The 15,679-nt window shown below is 53.2% G+C and overlaps 9 protein-coding genes across 9 annotated transcripts; 5 read left to right on the plus strand and 4 right to left on the minus strand.

Annotated features, from left to right (window-relative positions):
- Positions 1 to 169: 169 nt before the first annotated feature.
- AYL99_08506 (hypothetical protein) lies at positions 170 to 1,603 on the plus strand (the record flags this gene model as incomplete). Its single annotated transcript, XM_018840014.1, has 1 exon — positions 170 to 1,603. The coding sequence occupies one exon, from the start codon at positions 170 to 172 to the stop codon at positions 1,601 to 1,603; it is 1,434 nt and encodes a 477-aa protein (XP_018691135.1).
- A 319-nt stretch (positions 1,604 to 1,922) lies between these two features.
- On the minus strand, positions 1,923 to 2,231 carry AYL99_08507 (hypothetical protein; the record flags this gene model as incomplete). The annotated part of the gene is made up of 1 exon (XM_018840015.1): positions 1,923 to 2,231. One exon carries the CDS (start codon positions 2,229 to 2,231, stop codon positions 1,923 to 1,925), a length of 309 nt encoding a protein of 102 aa, XP_018691136.1.
- A 135-nt stretch (positions 2,232 to 2,366) lies between these two features.
- On the minus strand, positions 2,367 to 4,032 carry AYL99_08508 (hypothetical protein; the record flags this gene model as incomplete). The annotated part of the gene is made up of 4 exons (XM_018840016.1): positions 2,367 to 3,125; positions 3,174 to 3,314; positions 3,365 to 3,913; positions 3,967 to 4,032. The coding sequence occupies 4 exons, from the start codon at positions 4,030 to 4,032 to the stop codon at positions 2,367 to 2,369; spliced, it is 1,515 nt and encodes a 504-aa protein (XP_018691137.1).
- A 532-nt stretch (positions 4,033 to 4,564) lies between these two features.
- On the plus strand, positions 4,565 to 5,695 carry AYL99_08509 (hypothetical protein; the record flags this gene model as incomplete). Its single annotated transcript, XM_018840017.1, has 2 exons — positions 4,565 to 4,595; positions 4,647 to 5,695. The coding sequence occupies 2 exons, from the start codon at positions 4,565 to 4,567 to the stop codon at positions 5,693 to 5,695; spliced, it is 1,080 nt and encodes a 359-aa protein (XP_018691138.1).
- Positions 5,696 to 6,475: 780 nt separating this feature from the next.
- Positions 6,476 to 7,285, plus strand: AYL99_08510 (hypothetical protein; the record flags this gene model as incomplete). Its single annotated transcript, XM_018840018.1, has 3 exons — positions 6,476 to 6,514; positions 6,565 to 6,634; positions 6,690 to 7,285. The coding sequence occupies 3 exons, from the start codon at positions 6,476 to 6,478 to the stop codon at positions 7,283 to 7,285; spliced, it is 705 nt and encodes a 234-aa protein (XP_018691139.1).
- A 1,056-nt stretch (positions 7,286 to 8,341) lies between these two features.
- On the minus strand, positions 8,342 to 8,761 carry AYL99_08511 (hypothetical protein; the record flags this gene model as incomplete). Its single annotated transcript, XM_018840019.1, has 2 exons — positions 8,342 to 8,626; positions 8,684 to 8,761. The coding sequence occupies 2 exons, from the start codon at positions 8,759 to 8,761 to the stop codon at positions 8,342 to 8,344; spliced, it is 363 nt and encodes a 120-aa protein (XP_018691140.1).
- Positions 8,762 to 9,653: 892 nt separating this feature from the next.
- AYL99_08512 (hypothetical protein) lies at positions 9,654 to 10,239 on the plus strand (the record flags this gene model as incomplete). The annotated part of the gene is made up of 2 exons (XM_018840020.1): positions 9,654 to 9,793; positions 9,852 to 10,239. The coding sequence occupies 2 exons, from the start codon at positions 9,654 to 9,656 to the stop codon at positions 10,237 to 10,239; spliced, it is 528 nt and encodes a 175-aa protein (XP_018691141.1).
- Positions 10,240 to 11,559: 1,320 nt separating this feature from the next.
- On the plus strand, positions 11,560 to 12,305 carry AYL99_08513 (hypothetical protein; the record flags this gene model as incomplete). The annotated part of the gene is made up of 2 exons (XM_018840021.1): positions 11,560 to 11,658; positions 11,844 to 12,305. 2 exons carry the CDS (start codon positions 11,560 to 11,562, stop codon positions 12,303 to 12,305), a joined length of 561 nt encoding a protein of 186 aa, XP_018691142.1.
- Positions 12,306 to 12,722: 417 nt separating this feature from the next.
- On the minus strand, positions 12,723 to 14,625 carry AYL99_08514 (hypothetical protein; the record flags this gene model as incomplete). Its single annotated transcript, XM_018840022.1, has 2 exons — positions 12,723 to 14,474; positions 14,524 to 14,625. 2 exons carry the CDS (start codon positions 14,623 to 14,625, stop codon positions 12,723 to 12,725), a joined length of 1,854 nt encoding a protein of 617 aa, XP_018691143.1.
- Positions 14,626 to 15,679: the final 1,054 nt, after the last annotated feature.

The raw sequence follows: 15,679 nt of genomic DNA on the forward strand, positions 1-15,679 counted from the left end.
TTTTCCGGCCGGCCATCTCCAATTGGCTGGTTTGCCGGACGGTGACAGCCTCGGCATGGATTTTGTTGGTGCCGACGAGGCTGCATCCATTGAGTCACATCGTATATCATGTTATCTCACTTGGAAAGGCTCTGGTCCCAATAGGACAAATAGACAATACTTTGCCACTATGTCGGGAGATTCGAGGGCCATCGTTAAAGCCCTCGAGGAAGTCCTCGTTCGGCTTCGCGAGAACCCGTACCCGCATGTCCCCAATCCTCCCAACACCTCCCGAAAACGAGCCAGCGTTGCTGCCATTATCCGTGTCCGACCGGCCTATAAACCAGTCCCTGCAAGTGTCAATGGCTCCCTCGTAGCGATCGATAAGCCTTCACCTCCCTCGCCCCCTTCTACAATCAGCGAGTTCTTCGCGCAGGAATGGGTCCAAGAAGGAGACCCGGAATTACTCTTCATCAAGCGTGCCGGCCGCGCTGGTGACAGGTGGTCGGGACATGTCGCCTTGCCTGGAGGGAAGCGGGATCCTGAAGACGCGGACGACTTTGCTGCTGCTGTGCGTGAGACAAGAGAAGAGATTGGATTAGACCTGGACACAGCGAACTGTCTACCCGCAGGAAATCTCCCTGAGCGACTCGTTACTACCTCTTGGGGAAAAGATGTTCTCATGGTGTTATGTCCCTATATCTTCCTCCTGACAGGCAAGACCGTCCCTCCACTCCAGCCGCAGCCCACGGAGGTCGCCTCAGTGCACTGGGTCTCTCTCCGCGCTCTGCTTTCACCAACCCTCCGGACGAGAGAACCCGTGGATATATCCTCCAGGATTGCGAAGCACGTTGGGCCAACAATCCACAAACTAATCCGTTGGACAATGGGCAAGATGATGTTCAGTGCCGTCCGCCTTCTCCCCACAGAGTCCGTTTTTGCCAGTTCAATTCCCGGCTTTATACCCACGGAGGGCGGGGATAATCTTTCCACGGTGTCAGGATGGGCTCAAGCGCCCTTCGGTGTCCCGTCCTCAAATACTCACCGCTCTCTCCTGACCTACCAACAACCACTTATCCTCTGGGGTCTGACACTCGGCGTGCTGGCGGATCTACTCGACCAGCTTCCGCCGTACAACGCCGTGGCGCTCTGGAAATATCCCACGTTCACAGTCCCTGACCTCCGCCTGCTCGTGTACATCATGACCCGCTCGTTCCGGAAGAACACTGCAGAAACCTTCTCCTCAGGCTCTTGGCCGAGTCGACTACAGCGGCAGCCGAGTCAAACCGCCATGGATGGCGCCACCGAGGCCACAGCCATCTCCGTGGCCGAACCTGCACCTGCCATGGGACCTGAATCGACATCTGTACCAGTCACTACGGCTACAGAGAAGTCTCCCTCTCGAAAGGCCAAGCGATCATCCTTCAACAAGCACAGTGTCGGCATCGGCGGATTAGGCGTTGGAAAAGACCCGCAACATGCTGTCGGTAAGTTGATGCACGGATACTATGGCAGGGTCAATTGGGCGATAGCGCTGTTTTTGGCATACAGAACAGCGCTCACGGTGAGTGTGGCGTGGTGGGTGGTTAGGTGGTGGCGGAGGCGAAGAGCCGCGCCCGCTTAATATTTTGCCGGAGGTCCTGGAGTGTGAGTTGCGAACGCTCGCATTTTCTGGAGAGTGCTCGTTGGCTGTCTTATGGTTCTAGAGCTTTGCTTGGGGGTTGACTTCTGCATTCTGTGTACAGTCGTGGCATTTCGGTATTGATTGGTGACCAGGGCACACAGCTTGCATATTTCCACCGTGGAGCCGATTTATAGAGCGCAGATGTGGCTTTACTTTTATCATTTTGCATAGAAGATGTAAATCAGATGAGTCAATACTTTAATAAGCACACCATTATCAGCAGACTACTGCACCGGTCTCTCCCCCCTATATTTCTCTTCTAGCTCTGTAAGTTGTCCTTGGTAGGCTGAATGCCGGTCTCAAGTTTGCCTTCTGGATGAGGATGGTAGAACGACCTCCCTTCTCCATAGCTGCAGCTGAGCATGAACGGTATTTCTCGGGTCTTGGTCGAACTGCTGGGTACTCGTTCTGGGTATGTTGCGCCACTGTTAATGGCTGGCCGAAATGTCCATGTTGATCTCTTGCCTTCTCTCCTCCCGACGTTGACGGTGCTCTCTAGGGTCTCCAGCGAGGTCGGTAGCTTCGCGAAGAAGAGACTGAGTCCGAGAAACAGCTGGGTTGACGACATTTTTCCACGCGTCCTGTTTCACGTTTCATAGATACGAGGAATTGACTCGCTCATGCCAAGTTTTTTTGCCGAACAGGTACCTCTGACCATGTAGACTCGTGCACACTTTCGAAGAGACGGTATGCAGACAGGCCCTCAGTCCTCGTCCAGCGGGTCAAATTCAGAGGGAACAAAAATAGTGAGATGTTCGTGGAGGCATGCGAACAGCTCTGTAAGCCAGGCTAGTCTCTCTTGAACGTGGAGGCCTCGTCGTGCGAGGAACCTCAGCGTCATGCGGGCCGCAATCAGTGAGCGGACCATCAAGAAGGCCCGGAAGCTGGGTACATCTTCTCCCGTCGAGCGGGTGCGGACTTCCTCGTCTGTGGCAATTAGCAACGCGGGCACTGTTGAGCTGAGCTCGTCTTCCAGCTGTAACAACAGCTCGAGGGACTCTGACGCCGCCCCTGATAGCGTCGTCGTTCCAGCAAGGAGTATTTGCAACTGGTGCAGCCTGACTCGAGCGTACCGCATCACGTTCCATATGAAGCACGGCCCGAATCCCGAGTAGATATGCACGAAGCAGGGGGCTCGCTGGTCCTGGATCAAAGGCAAAATCCAGTTCGGCAGCGGGCCATACTCCCCCTTCGGGACCCGTTCGTAGCCAAAGGGCTGCGGAACAACGGAGACAAGCCGCTGCCACTGGAGATCCAAGAGGCGAGCTCTCTCCAAGAGACCCGCACCGAAAGCATTTCGTTGATCTCCTGAGAGATTGTCCTTTCGCTCAATATATTCTGCGCACGAGGTGGCGATATCGGAGACCAACAGATACACTTGAGCTGATATCAAGTCGTAGACTTGCTTCACGAATGGCGGATTATATGTAGGTCGCAGACAAAAACGTAAGCATTTGTAGAGCTTTCAGCAATCAGCAAAATTCTGCCGCGTCGGAACATGATGTATAACCTCTTGAGCGTGGACGGCTTTGAAAAGAGTCGGACCCAGAGGTGTCTGTAGAATCTCAGAACCTCGATGTTCGAGAAGTGCCGCGGCTCCTTGCATGTGGACGTACCAGCTCCGGAACGCCGTTTCAGGAGACAAGTAGATCTGTCACTCAGTCAGTGCCTCACGCGATGCGCACCGCTCGCGACTCTTACCTCGCAGAAGCCCAATAGTTGACAAGCCAGGAGCGTCTCGTCTCTGACGACCAGGACGGGATCTCTCACGGCGGCGTTTGTCAGGCATATTGCCTTGCCGTATTCAGCCAAAGCCGCCTCGGATGCGTTTCTCGAGTTGCATCTCCTCGCAAAGTTGGCCAGGGCAGTGGATTTGAACGCAGAGAGGAAGAAGGGCTGGTGGATGAACCTGGGGTAGACGTCTGGAAGGCATTCTAGATATCCTCCTCTCCCTGATGGAGTGCTCATCTGAAAGACGTAGTCGAAAAAGAACCTTTGCACAGCCAATTCGTACAGAGGTGGGCCCAATCCCAGGGCTACGTTGGCCGGTATGGCCGTAAGGCCTTTAGTGGACGCGGGATGCGATACACCGCCTTCGTCTGGCTTGGTTGCGCGCTTTTGCCATAGTTCGTGAGCCCGATGAGAGGCATGTGCGGTCTCGTCGTAGTGGAGCAACTCGAAGGCGTCTCGAAACTCGCACCTCTTGCCTGAACGAAGGCAGCGCCCACAAGTTGGTCGAGCTTCGTCACACTTTGTTCGAGGTCTCTTTAGCTAAAGGCCTATCAATGGCAATCGCGACCTACCTTGATCTTGCGGACCCTGCACGCATGACACCCTTTACTTCGCGGACCTCCATATTTGTAAGGCATCTTGGCCAACAAGCATAGCCTGGTACTGTGAAGAAGGCGAAGACGATCGAATGTGGTCTTGTCAAGGATGCGGGAGGGGAAAGCTTCAGGCACCGCAGGGTCCCAAAGTCCATGGATGTGCAAGGCGCAACGACATTGGGAACTCGCCAGCAAGCGACATCCAATCGCATCAGCTGAACTGGCATGCATTTCGCTAAGATGCTGCACGGCTGGATACGAACTCAGCCCCAAGCCGCGCTGAGATTTCCGCATTAGGCAGGTTGATCCACATACTCCAGACCGTCTCCACGAATACTTCGAAAGGAACACAACCTCAGCTAGTCGCGCCTAGATTGCTCCTTTTGTTCCATTTCACGAGTTGTAGAGGATATTGCGTCTCGAGGGTGGCTTGATGGCTTCGTATACAAGTCTGAGATGGAAAAATTGAGATGTATATATAGGCCCACGGGTCGTCCTGAAGCTGGACACTTCCACAGACACTCAACAGATTTCCAACCCTCGCACCAGAATCTTGAACAGCATTTGACACAGAATGGCCATTTGTCCATCCTTGAGCGATGCCAGTAGGTTTTCCTCTGCACCAGGGTCAAACCACAACTAACTCTTGTGAAAAGGCCAGGCGAAGCCTGTTGTCGGCGACATATCATACCATACCTTGACGACCTATATTGCTGCGGGGACCACCATCTGCACATGGATATTGTGCGGCATACTTACTCTTGTACATATCCTGAGATATGAAGAGCCCAGACAGCAAAAGCAAATCATCCGTGTCATCTGGACGCCAGCAGTATTTGCCATTCTCAGCTTCTTCGGCGTCTGGCATTATAACCTTGCCAACTACCTGACTCCAATCGCCGAGCTATACGAATGCTTTGCACTCATTGCACTCTTCTTCTTGTTGATTGCCTATCTGGCACCAGATTCCTTTGAGGGGCAGCTTCAGTTCTTTGCCACTCAGCCGGGGACGGCCAAACCGTCCGATGCCTCCAACATCCACTGGTTCCGCAAGACTTGGATCACGGTGATCCAGATTTTGCCAACCCGGATCATCACGGTCATTGCCACGGAAATTGTCGAAGCAACACAGTGCCATGGAACGAAGAGGTATCGTCGGGCGAATACCATTATCAGCATTGTCCAGGGAATCTTGACTGCAATCTGCATGATTGGGATCTGGAAGTTGTATGCGAGATTTCGCAGTCAACTTCACGCTGTGGACCGACGGATCCTTCAAAAGATGGGTGTCTTCAAACTCGTCGTCTTTGTCCAACTCCTACAGAGAATCGTCATCAACGCCCTTTCGCAAAGTAACGTCCTCAAGCCAACAGAGCATCTGACCTATAACGATCTCAATCTTGGCCTGAACTCCTTCCTCACCTGCTTGGAAACATTTGTATTCGCCGTCTTGTTTGTCTGGCCCTACTGGCCGCAGAAGACAAGCACAAATTCGAGGGCAGGAGTTGTTTCAGCAGTGTTCCATGCAGTCAATCTCGGAGACATTGTCACGGGGATCTTTCGTGCAGTACGGCTCTATCGAGGGGAATATATTGGGTCGAAAGACAGTCATCAAGACTGGTATGCGGTCGACAACGATCAACCTGCATATGCGCAGCAGCGAGGTTTTGTGGCCAACAAATTGCCGAGTGACGAACGTATCTAGGTGCTGATCTTGATCTTCTGTTTGGTCATGGCGATATCTCGATTTCGCTGGACCTGAAACCCATGATGTGTTTGTTCTGCTTTAGATAGAGGAATCATTAGCGCCTCGGCTCACTTGCAGTTTACAGGAAATGGCAGCACTACCGGGTAAACATCGGCCCGCTAATAAACCCCCTTTTTGTGCACTGAGTCGTGATTCTTGTGATTCTTGTGATTCTAATTCTTTCATCTTCTCATTCTTCTCCTCCTCCTTGTTCAGGAGAACCCTTGTGTGGGTGAGGTGGCTGTTGCAGTGTAGTCGTCGCCTCGCGATGCACTCCTGCACAGGCCTGCACAAGGTGGTTGCGTAAGTATATATATCATAAGTGCCAACAGGTGCTTTCGACATGCCCGTTCAAACAGCAGACAAAATGCCCAACTTACCAAGCGTGTGTCTGTTGTGAGAAGAGCGATGTTTCACACCCAGACGACGCAGACAACGATGAAGATGGAGGAGAAGAGAACAGATTCACTGACCATGTCGGCGCCATTCACTTTCTGCCGGTCTTCGAGCACCATTTGCCCTGGTCTTGGCTGCGGACTCAGGCATGAATTTCTACCCATGAATTGGTGGCGCCTCAATTTCTTTTCTCTTGTTTCCCTACGCACGTCTCTTGTTGTTCAGCAACTTGTCGAGTCCGATCTCGAATCACATCCTCTTCGGCTACTTCCATCTCCGAGTACGCCCTTGTTCAAGTTCCTCTGTCAGATCAGATCATTCTCCCCTACCAAAACTCCAAAAATGCCTGTCAAAAGCTGGACCGATACTGAAAAGCTTACTGTAAGGTGTTCCAAGCCCTTGACTGAAGTTTACATACTGATTGCGAGCAGCTCCTTCGAACCGCCATCATGTGTTCCCCAAACTTCAAGCTCGATGCCAACAAGGTCGCTGAGATGTGGCGTAAATCCTGAAGGTCCTCGCTCTTCTCTTTGACGATTACTGATTTCAGCTGTAGCCGGCGATGATGACAATGCGAGACCCAATGCCCGCAGTGTTCGCGACAACTTTCGCGCCATCATGAAGCACGGTGACGATCTCGAAACCCTTCGCAAAAACAAGCAAGGAGCAGCCGCAAAGGACGAAGACGCCGGCGAAGACGACAAAGTCGACGCTGGCCCTACTGCCTCTGCATCGTCCACACCAAAGCCTCCACTTTCGACGAACCCTGTCAATACTCCACGCCTTGGTTTGAACACCATCGGCAAGCGCTCTACTGCAAAAAAACCAACCACCGGGTCCAAGCGCAAGCGCCGTACCGTGTCGTCCTGTTCCGATGGTAACACGACATCGGCAACCGAAACCACCTCCGGCGATGAGGCCGACATCACCTCGCCCACCCCACGGGTTCGAAGGGCCTTGCCAGTTCGTAATATCCGCCGTACCGCTAGGGCCGCGTCTGAGGACGGGTCTTACGGAACGGGTGCCAAGGACGTAGATGCGGGTGCGAAGGACCTGGACACCGAGGGGTCCGACGGGGAGTATGACCTTGCCAAAGAGCGCAAGGAGAAGGCGGAACGCAAGGCGAAGCTTGCGAGGCGGTCTCGCAAGTGAAGGGCCAAGGGGAGACAGACAGACAGAGAGAGAGAGAGAGAGAGAGGTAGGGCCGCTGTGTCGTTTTTGACACATATGTATGTACAAGCAGACCAGAGCACAGCAAACGCTGTGAGAATCGTCTCACAACAGCAATGACACGTTGATACCGTGTTTTTTTTTTACTGTCGACGCGTCCCCGTGTTATCGACGCTTCCTCTCTGCTCATCAATCCGTTCCCCTTCCTGTCGATGCTTTTCCTTTCACTGCCGATCCACCGCCTGTCACACCTACGTGGTCTCTTGATCTGCTGACAGTGACAGAGATCAGCTGACAGTGATGTTCAACGCCTCGCTAATCACATCTCTACCAGAGATTGTCGCAGTCGCTCTTTGTCAAGAGAAAATCCTAAGCATTGTCCCTGCGGTGCGTACCTCATCCAGGCTGCCTCCAGAGGTGCGGTCGACAAACTCTTACTCTTTGTTCATCGGACGATGGGTCCCTGACAGGCTCCATCACCTTCCTTTAAGCGTCTGTTCTATGTCCAGCGTTCCCTGACGCACACAATCAGGGCTCAATCCTCTCACGACCAGCGAAGAGGCCAACACAATGGGCATTAAGAAGTTTACCCAAAAAATGGGGGGTGGAGGGACTCAGATTCGCTCCGGTATCGTCATTCACATCTTACCATGAGAAGTTCATGGCTTGACATGTCAACTTCCTTTTTGTAATCATCATTATCCTCCTTGGACCTAAGTACGCGCCACACCCGGCTACTCTGCTATCAATTTACTCAACCTTTCCCGGTGTGAAATCTTTAACGCCATGGGTATGGCAGCACATGATGCGAGAAGGTATCTTGTCCAAGGTAGGTGCACCATGCTTGTTGAAAGGGTCAGAGATGGTATTTTGTCCAAGCTGAGTGCACCATGCTTGTTGAAAGGGTCAAATCCTTGTCCTTCGACTTGGCTCAGAGCAGCCTGCACCATCCTCTACCTCAAAGAGAAACAAACAATCCCTAACCAGGTTGGAGATGCGATGGCCATCATCTCCATTGACTGCATAATCATCCCGACTTCACGCTCCCTCTTGCTTGACAGCTGCCGCAGGCTCAAAGAGGAGTTCTTCTGGCAGGTTGACCTCGGTGTCGCTGCCCGATTGTGTTGGGACACTGGTATTCCTCATGGGTTTGGGCCCTTGCACAGCGAGCCTCTTCTTAGGGCTATTTGGTCGGTTGCGCTGCAAAGCCCCAGAGTTGATGACCTTGATCTCGAGGTTGTACCGCTTTCGAAGCGCCGTGAACTTCGGCGGAACCGTGGCCAGGCTTATGCCCAGATGCTGGGCCACCTTTTCAGCGTCGACCTGGGAATGTGTCAGAGAGGAAGAATGTCATCGGTTCCGAGAGCGGATTGTCCATACGTGAATGGGGCCAACTGAGCCGAACACTATGGCAAGCAGAGCCGGAATATCGCTTTCCTTGACTGGACTTTCGGCCATTTCTTCGTTCTCCTTGCCGGACTATATATGCAACTTTGAGCTAGGTTCAGAAGAGAAGGCTGTCCAACGAAGTATTGGCAAGAGTGAAAGAGATACTGTTGAGGCTGGGTTGAACTGCGAAACCAGTGTCAAGGCTTTTTATACCTGCTCAGGCCTTCTACCAACCAGTGACACAAGGGCCTGTCTCCCTGCGAGGTCGGTATCGTGCCCCGTATGGTATCAAATGAGAGCAGGAAATTCGAAGACTGTTTCCCTTCAAGGTGGGCATCGTGCTTCGATGGTACGAAGGGAGAGCAAGGAGCCCGAGGGCTGTTCCCGGTCATTACAACCGTTACATACCATTCCGTGCCCTGTTTGCGTCCAGATACAAGGATTCACTGCCCCACTGGTTGGCCCTTGGCGCTTGATTTCTCTCAACGAAGGTTTGAAAAGGCCACTCACCGGGGCCAGACGTGGACCGGGCGTTGGGGGAATACAGGTTTGTGAAACGAAGACCGAACTGCTGAGAGTTCGAAGGCGATTTGTACAGCCCGAACAAACATCGGCTGCGTCGGCTCCACCCTTAGTGGCGAGGCCCATACAGGAGTTATCCTGGCATTTTCTCGTGTAATCGTGCTTCTGGCTGCGGTCGGTCGGATGCTCCGTCACATTGACTCCGTGGAGAAGGGCCGTGCATGGTTGAGAATTGAGCGTAGCAGCAGAGGGGTTAGTCCAGGCCCACAACAGACGCCAGCGCTACTCTTACGTGTCGCTCATTTCTACAGACTCTCTCGCTATATTTTCCCAAGTTTCCCAAGTTTCCTTCCATCACATCCTCCCTATGTGCAGTATCACCAACGTTGCTTCTTGGTTGCCCCTGTTGCTCTAGAAGTTGCTCATCATTGTTGCCACCATGCCTTATCAATGGACTGCTGAGCGAGAGCGCCGCATGCTGCTGTGCGCGATTTCCTCCGCGAACCTGAGGCCTTCTGCCGACACATGGCAGCAGGTTGCGACTCTCCTGGGAGAGGGTCTGACACCATCGGCCGTGAGGTGCGCACCGCCTACTCCATGGCCATAGGCCTGCTCGGGAGTTACTGATCCGCAGCAGCCAAAAGTACTACAAACTGCGACATGAGATGGCAAAGGTCTTCGAGGAACAAGGGGTTCCGAACTCGACCCCGGCTCCCACTACACCAACCAAGCGCAAAGCTGAATACGACAACGAGAAGAAGAGCCCCCCGTCGAAGAGACCTCGAAAGACCAAGCAGAAGTCCTCGGATCCCATGTACGGGGTCCCATTCCGCGACGAGTCCGAAAGCCCTCAGAAAGTCAAGTATGAGGATATGGCGGTGAGCGGTCTGGACGCATTCCACGGCTACAACGGACAGTTCCACCCAGCAGGCATCTATCCAGCGGTGAACATGGCCGACATGATGAGTGGTCAGGGAGGTGGGAACAGCAGCGGCGGCAGCAGCAGCAATAGCTTCATGGGCTAAGGGGGAGGAGTCGCAGAGTTTGCAGGGGGGCAATGACGGTGCAAGGGTTCCGAAATCTGCAAGAGCAACGCATGGAAGTTGCCCGGAAAGGGTGCGAAGGGAGCGGAAAAAACGGCTGAGAAGTGGGCAGAAGCGACTCCCAATTGGTGGTGGGTATTAGTTGCTGGATGAGCCTGGAACCAGGGAGACCAGAACAAAAGGGGGAGGTTGGGGGGAAGGAAGAGGCGTGTGCATCATGTAGGAGGAAATCCCCCAGCCTCCTGAATTTCGCGGGAGTTATCAAATGTTGTATAAACATGTCTGCCTGTTCTTGTATACGCAGACTTGTCGTCCATTTTGTGTGGAATTTTAGCTTCTCTTGGCGGAGAATTAGCGTTGTTTCGGCGGGCAAAATAACGGCGAGACGGGTCCGGGGCGGGCGTGGGAGTGGGCCCTCGACCAAACAACCTCACCCCACCCGCGCACAACACAAAATCTATACCTCGTAGTGCAGACGGATTGTACCGTTGACCCCGCTGGGAAATGTGACAGATCAGTTCTGCATTCTCACGCCTCACTCGAGTCGTCTTGGAGCCACACCATTGGGGCCCATATCACGCTAGACCGCGGTGCGGAGCCTTCGACCTCTCTACGTTGGCAAGTGGAAATGGCTTTTTAACTTCCTGCGGAGACCTACCGCCTCTCTGTGAGCCTTGCTTCTCTCATCTGCAGGCAAATACGTAGTGTGGTTTTTAGAGGAACCGCTATCTTATCTTCCAATCAGCTCTTTCGATAGTCAATGCTCGTCTACGGTAGCCGTGACAATATGCAACCACTGTAATGGTCTGGCTGGCTGGCCACGTCTGCCATCCGAGAGCCTCCAGGAGACTGCTCAAAGGACCTACCTACCTACCGGGATGAGCAGTACGAGCTGCAAAGATCTTTCTCCACAAGGACACGTCGACAGAGGCCCGCCTCTGTGCAGCCGAAGCCCCGACCTGTTCACTTCGTGCGTCTCAATCTCCTGTGTGTGAGGCAGGTTTCTCACCATCCCAGCCAAACGTACTGGTCAATACAGCAGCCACGCTCGTGGCTGGGACGCCTCTAAAGTCGCCCAGCTTCGCCTTGGAAAAAGCTGCCTGCCCTGTCCTCCCCATCCCCCCTTCTCTAACTTTCTCTCCTCTCCACCACTCTCTTCCAGCCTGGCTCACTCGACTCGCTCGACCCAACCTGTCAATCTACCATCTCCTTCCTAGCTGATAAGGCCCTCCAACTTTTTCCTTCAAGACGTCCTGGCCAACTCTCTCTACCCTACAACCTAGAACAAATCACTTCGCAAGCATGGCAACAGGACAAACCTCCAACTCCAAGCAGGACCAGCTTGCCAAAGATGCCATGTTCCTTCTCGAACTCATGCGTGACTCGCCTCAAGCGGTCCTTGTAGGTTCCGACCCTGCTCCCGCCATCTCACTGCCCCTTTCGCCCACCTCACCGTCTTCCGTAACGGTGAAGTCTATCTCACTTCATTTTCCTTCAACACCACACCCCATTCACTTTACCTTTCTTTTATCAGAGCCAAGACACGCTTTCAAATACTGTTGCTGATCTCCCATGGCGCTGCACAGTTCCACATCAGCCCGTACTGCCAAAAGACCGGCACCAAGCCGAACACTATCGTGAAGCGCCTCAGCGAGATCAAGAAGCGCAACAAGCTGAACATCATCACCACCACAAACCCGCCAGGCGGCCACGGCAACAGCTACACCTTCCCCAAGGCCGACAATAACGGCGAGGCCGCACCCAAGGGCAAGCGTAAGCGAGCCTCCCAGTCTGTCAAGCAGAGTGTCCCAGAAGGACCCTTCGCAGGACCAGTCAATGTGGAAACGAAGGACGCTCACGACATGGGCACCGCCTATGGCCTTCCTTCGCCCGCGGCGTCTGCTGCAGGAGGTTTCCCGGCACCCGTGACCGCCAGCATCGCAACTATGGCGCAGATCCCCAGCTACATGCCACAGAAACGGACCTTGGATGACCGCGACAGCTTTGGCTTTGAGGCTGTGAACAAGAAGATCAAGACGGAGTTCTGAAAGCATTTCGAGAACGCAGCGAGAAGTTTCCGCATTTGCTCTACATGTCTGACGACTCCGCCCATGTCTCCGGCGTGAAAGAAGGCACTTGGAGAGGGGGAGGCAAGGGTTTCGATAGAGTTGATGAGAGATCTTGATTCTCTATGCACTGCGTGTTGGGTATTGGTAGGGGATGTAGCGAACTTGGGTAGAGAATCACTCCACACCATCTCAGATATGGACAAAGATGAGGAGAAGGAAGACAGGACTGAGCTTAGTCTACAAGATTCGAAGAGAGAGAAAAATCCATAGGACAGGCACTGTGATGCAGACAAACCATCAATGAGCCATGCTTACTAGATGTTGCTATGCTCGTGAAGCTTGTAGCTTGAAAGGAGACGCTCGAAAAGGGACAGGAAAATAGCTATTCAAGAGTACCTAGTCGAGTATTATGACAGAAATTGGCTCACCAACATCCTTTTTCTTTCCATTTTCTTTCACATCACCGCGTTTGACACCGACGCGTACTCCGATTCCTGGTGCCGATATCGTACGCTGGGTCCAATTTCTATTGCCGGGAGTCAGACCGCTAGACGACGGTGCGTTATCCAGCGTTTCCAAGACCACAGTCGTAGGAACAGCAGAATTTTCACCCGAACTGGCCCTAGGTCCTGTATAGAGAGTGTCTGATCTCGAGTCGGGGTTGGTTGTAAGTCCAGGTTCAGCGGCAATGGTGCTTGGGTTGATGAAAGCGGACGCACGCTTTTGGAAGGTCTCTAGCACTTTGATAGCCAGCTGGGTCGAGCGCACGACGTCCTGGACATTATCGGAGGATATATCAGTTACCTCAACAGCCGCCTGTGTCTCGATATCATGAGGCTGCTGTGCAGCAGCAGAGTCAACGTACTGGGAGACGCGGGGGGTGTTGAGAGTTCCAATTTCAGTCCGGGCAGTTGTGGGCCGCGTATGTATTTCTGCTGTCGGTCCAGCTGTTGCTCTTTCAGATGAGGCCTCATCTGACAAAGATACCACTGAAGTAGCGCGGCACTTGCCTTTATCGAAAGTTTGCCGACACTCCAGAGGTGATGCTGGCTCAGCGTTTTCAATGCTTTGCTGGATTGGCGCGGCATTGAGATGCAGTCGCCGTCCCTCGTTGATATATATAGAGGGAGCCTGACGGTCCTGCGTCAAGGACGCTGGGGCTACGTTGTTAATATTTTCTTTCGCTCCTACCGGCTCGCCAGCCGCAGGCTGCGAACTGACTTCGGGTGGGTCATGGGGTTTCAGTCGCTGGTCGAACGCAGAGGAGCTCGCATTGTGGCCTTCGGCTGGTATCGCAGTCAAATGGGCTAGTCTCTCACGACCGATGGTGACCTTCTTCTTATCTTTTAGGCTGCGAATGTGCTCCTTGCTGATCTTCTCGTGTAACAAAAGGTCATTTGCATTGGGCAGCTGAGTCCGACAAAGGGCACACCGATATTCACCCTTCTTCGTCACATAGCCGAAGGATTCCCATCTCGGTGGTGGACTTGACCGAGGGCTGCCTACAGTCTGGAGCTCCGCTGGATCTTGTACCTCTGAGAACCGACGTTTTCGGGTTTGAAGGACGCCCTCTCGCGTGGAGCTTTCCGGCAAATTTTGCCCTGAAGTGGAAGCATCGGGAATTGCAAGGCCCATGTCGAACTCGATCGTTGCAGCCCCAGAGGCCGTTACTTTCGGAATGTTGGGCTCTGCCTGAAGAGGAGTTACGGAGCCACTCGCTGGTCCGTCCCCGGAAGGCGGTGGTGTTGTAGATAATCTTGGAAGAACTCTAGGACGTTTTCGAGGAGCTCGGCGCGAGTTGGTAGATCGAGCTTTCAGGACTTCGATCTCTCCCGAACTCAGGACGCGAACATCTCTGGGACGTTTTGCAGGAGCCTGGAGCGAGTTGGTAGATCGAACTTCCAAGACTTCGACCTCTCTCGGATTCAGGACGCAAATCTCCTCGTCGTCGAAGTCGAGTAAAGGTAGCCGGCGAGATGGCGCAGAACCTCTCAAAGGTCTGTTATTGCCACGAACATGGCGATTCGCCAGCTCGCGTCTGAGTTGCTCTGCTTTTGCAGGAATGTCTTTTGTGAAGAGGGTTTCAATCTCATGGATCGTTGCCCCGTCCCCGTAATAATCCGCGATCCTTGTCAAATGTCTTCTGAACTGGCCAACTGTTAGTTCGAACGCAACTCGACAGAAATTCAAGCCTCACAGATGCCTCGCCCAGTGCAGCATAGGCTGCTCCCAGTGCCCGGAAGAGAGTATCTTTGAAGTCCCAGATCGAGGACTCCTTGGAGATTCTGGATGTAGCCATCGGGGTGATGTCTCTAACACAAGAGGAGGTCAGTCATTGACATGAACTGAGGGTGTGGGAGAAGAACACATGAAAAGAGATCTTTGGGACGCTGGTCTCTTTGATCCACAAGGGACCGAATTACTTGTCCTGGCTGGACCAAGACCCGCTCTGTGAAGTCGTTGGAAGCTGTGCATGGGAGGGTGGCCAAGAAGCGGAGGCTAGTGAGGCTAGTGAAGCCGCAGCTGCGGGATCAGGAGAGACGGTTGCAGTTGGCTCCTCCTTGACCTGTTTGCCACCAAATTAGCGGTAACATTGTCATTACAATGGACGCACAACCTACCGTCCCACGCCTGAATCAGCTGTTGATTGGAGCAGGACCGTTGGCAATCACAATAGAGCATGGCACTTTTGCATGCAAGAATGGTTTTCTCGAAGTAGATGGTGGCTCAAGGCGATAAGCCGTTGGTTGTCCGCAGCCCGGGTTGCATTACCTGCAAAGCAAGCTCCAACCACTCTTCCTTCCGCAACTCCCACTCTCTCCCCAACAGTGTGCTCCTTTCCCGCTCTACTACCCTCTCAACCCACTGATCTTCGCTTGTCTGAGGCAGTCAAACAGGCAGCTATGGTGCTGAAAGACTGCATGATACGAGCGTGCGCATCCCTGCTGCCGCAGTGGCACTGGTCACTTGATCAGGCAGCCAAGACTTCTCCTGCGGTCACAGCTAACTAGATAGATTGCACGAAATACCTGACGGCAAATGGTGATAGCTACAGGCAAAACAGTTAACTCCCCCCTTTGGCATCTCGGAATTGGGAACTGTCAGCGGGAATTTGGTCAGATTCAAGTGAAGAATGGTCTCTGTTCTGCATCATCAGAAGTGGCTTGCGTGAACAGAGCGGAATATTTTACTGGAGTAGAGTGGATTTGCCCCAGATTGGCGTGAGGACGACCAGGTTTCGAGTAACAAGTGTGTGAATTGTCTCCAACTATGTTCCAAGCGTCGATTCTGTTCAGCTATCTAAGGTGTCTCGAATAACTGGTTGAATGACCAGTGTACTTGTTCCTCGAGTT

This window comes from Fonsecaea erecta (genome assembly GCF_001651985.1).
Source record: "Fonsecaea erecta strain CBS 125763 chromosome Unknown Scaff7, whole genome shotgun sequence".
Lineage (NCBI taxonomy): Eukaryota > Fungi > Ascomycota > Eurotiomycetes > Chaetothyriales > Herpotrichiellaceae > Fonsecaea > Fonsecaea erecta.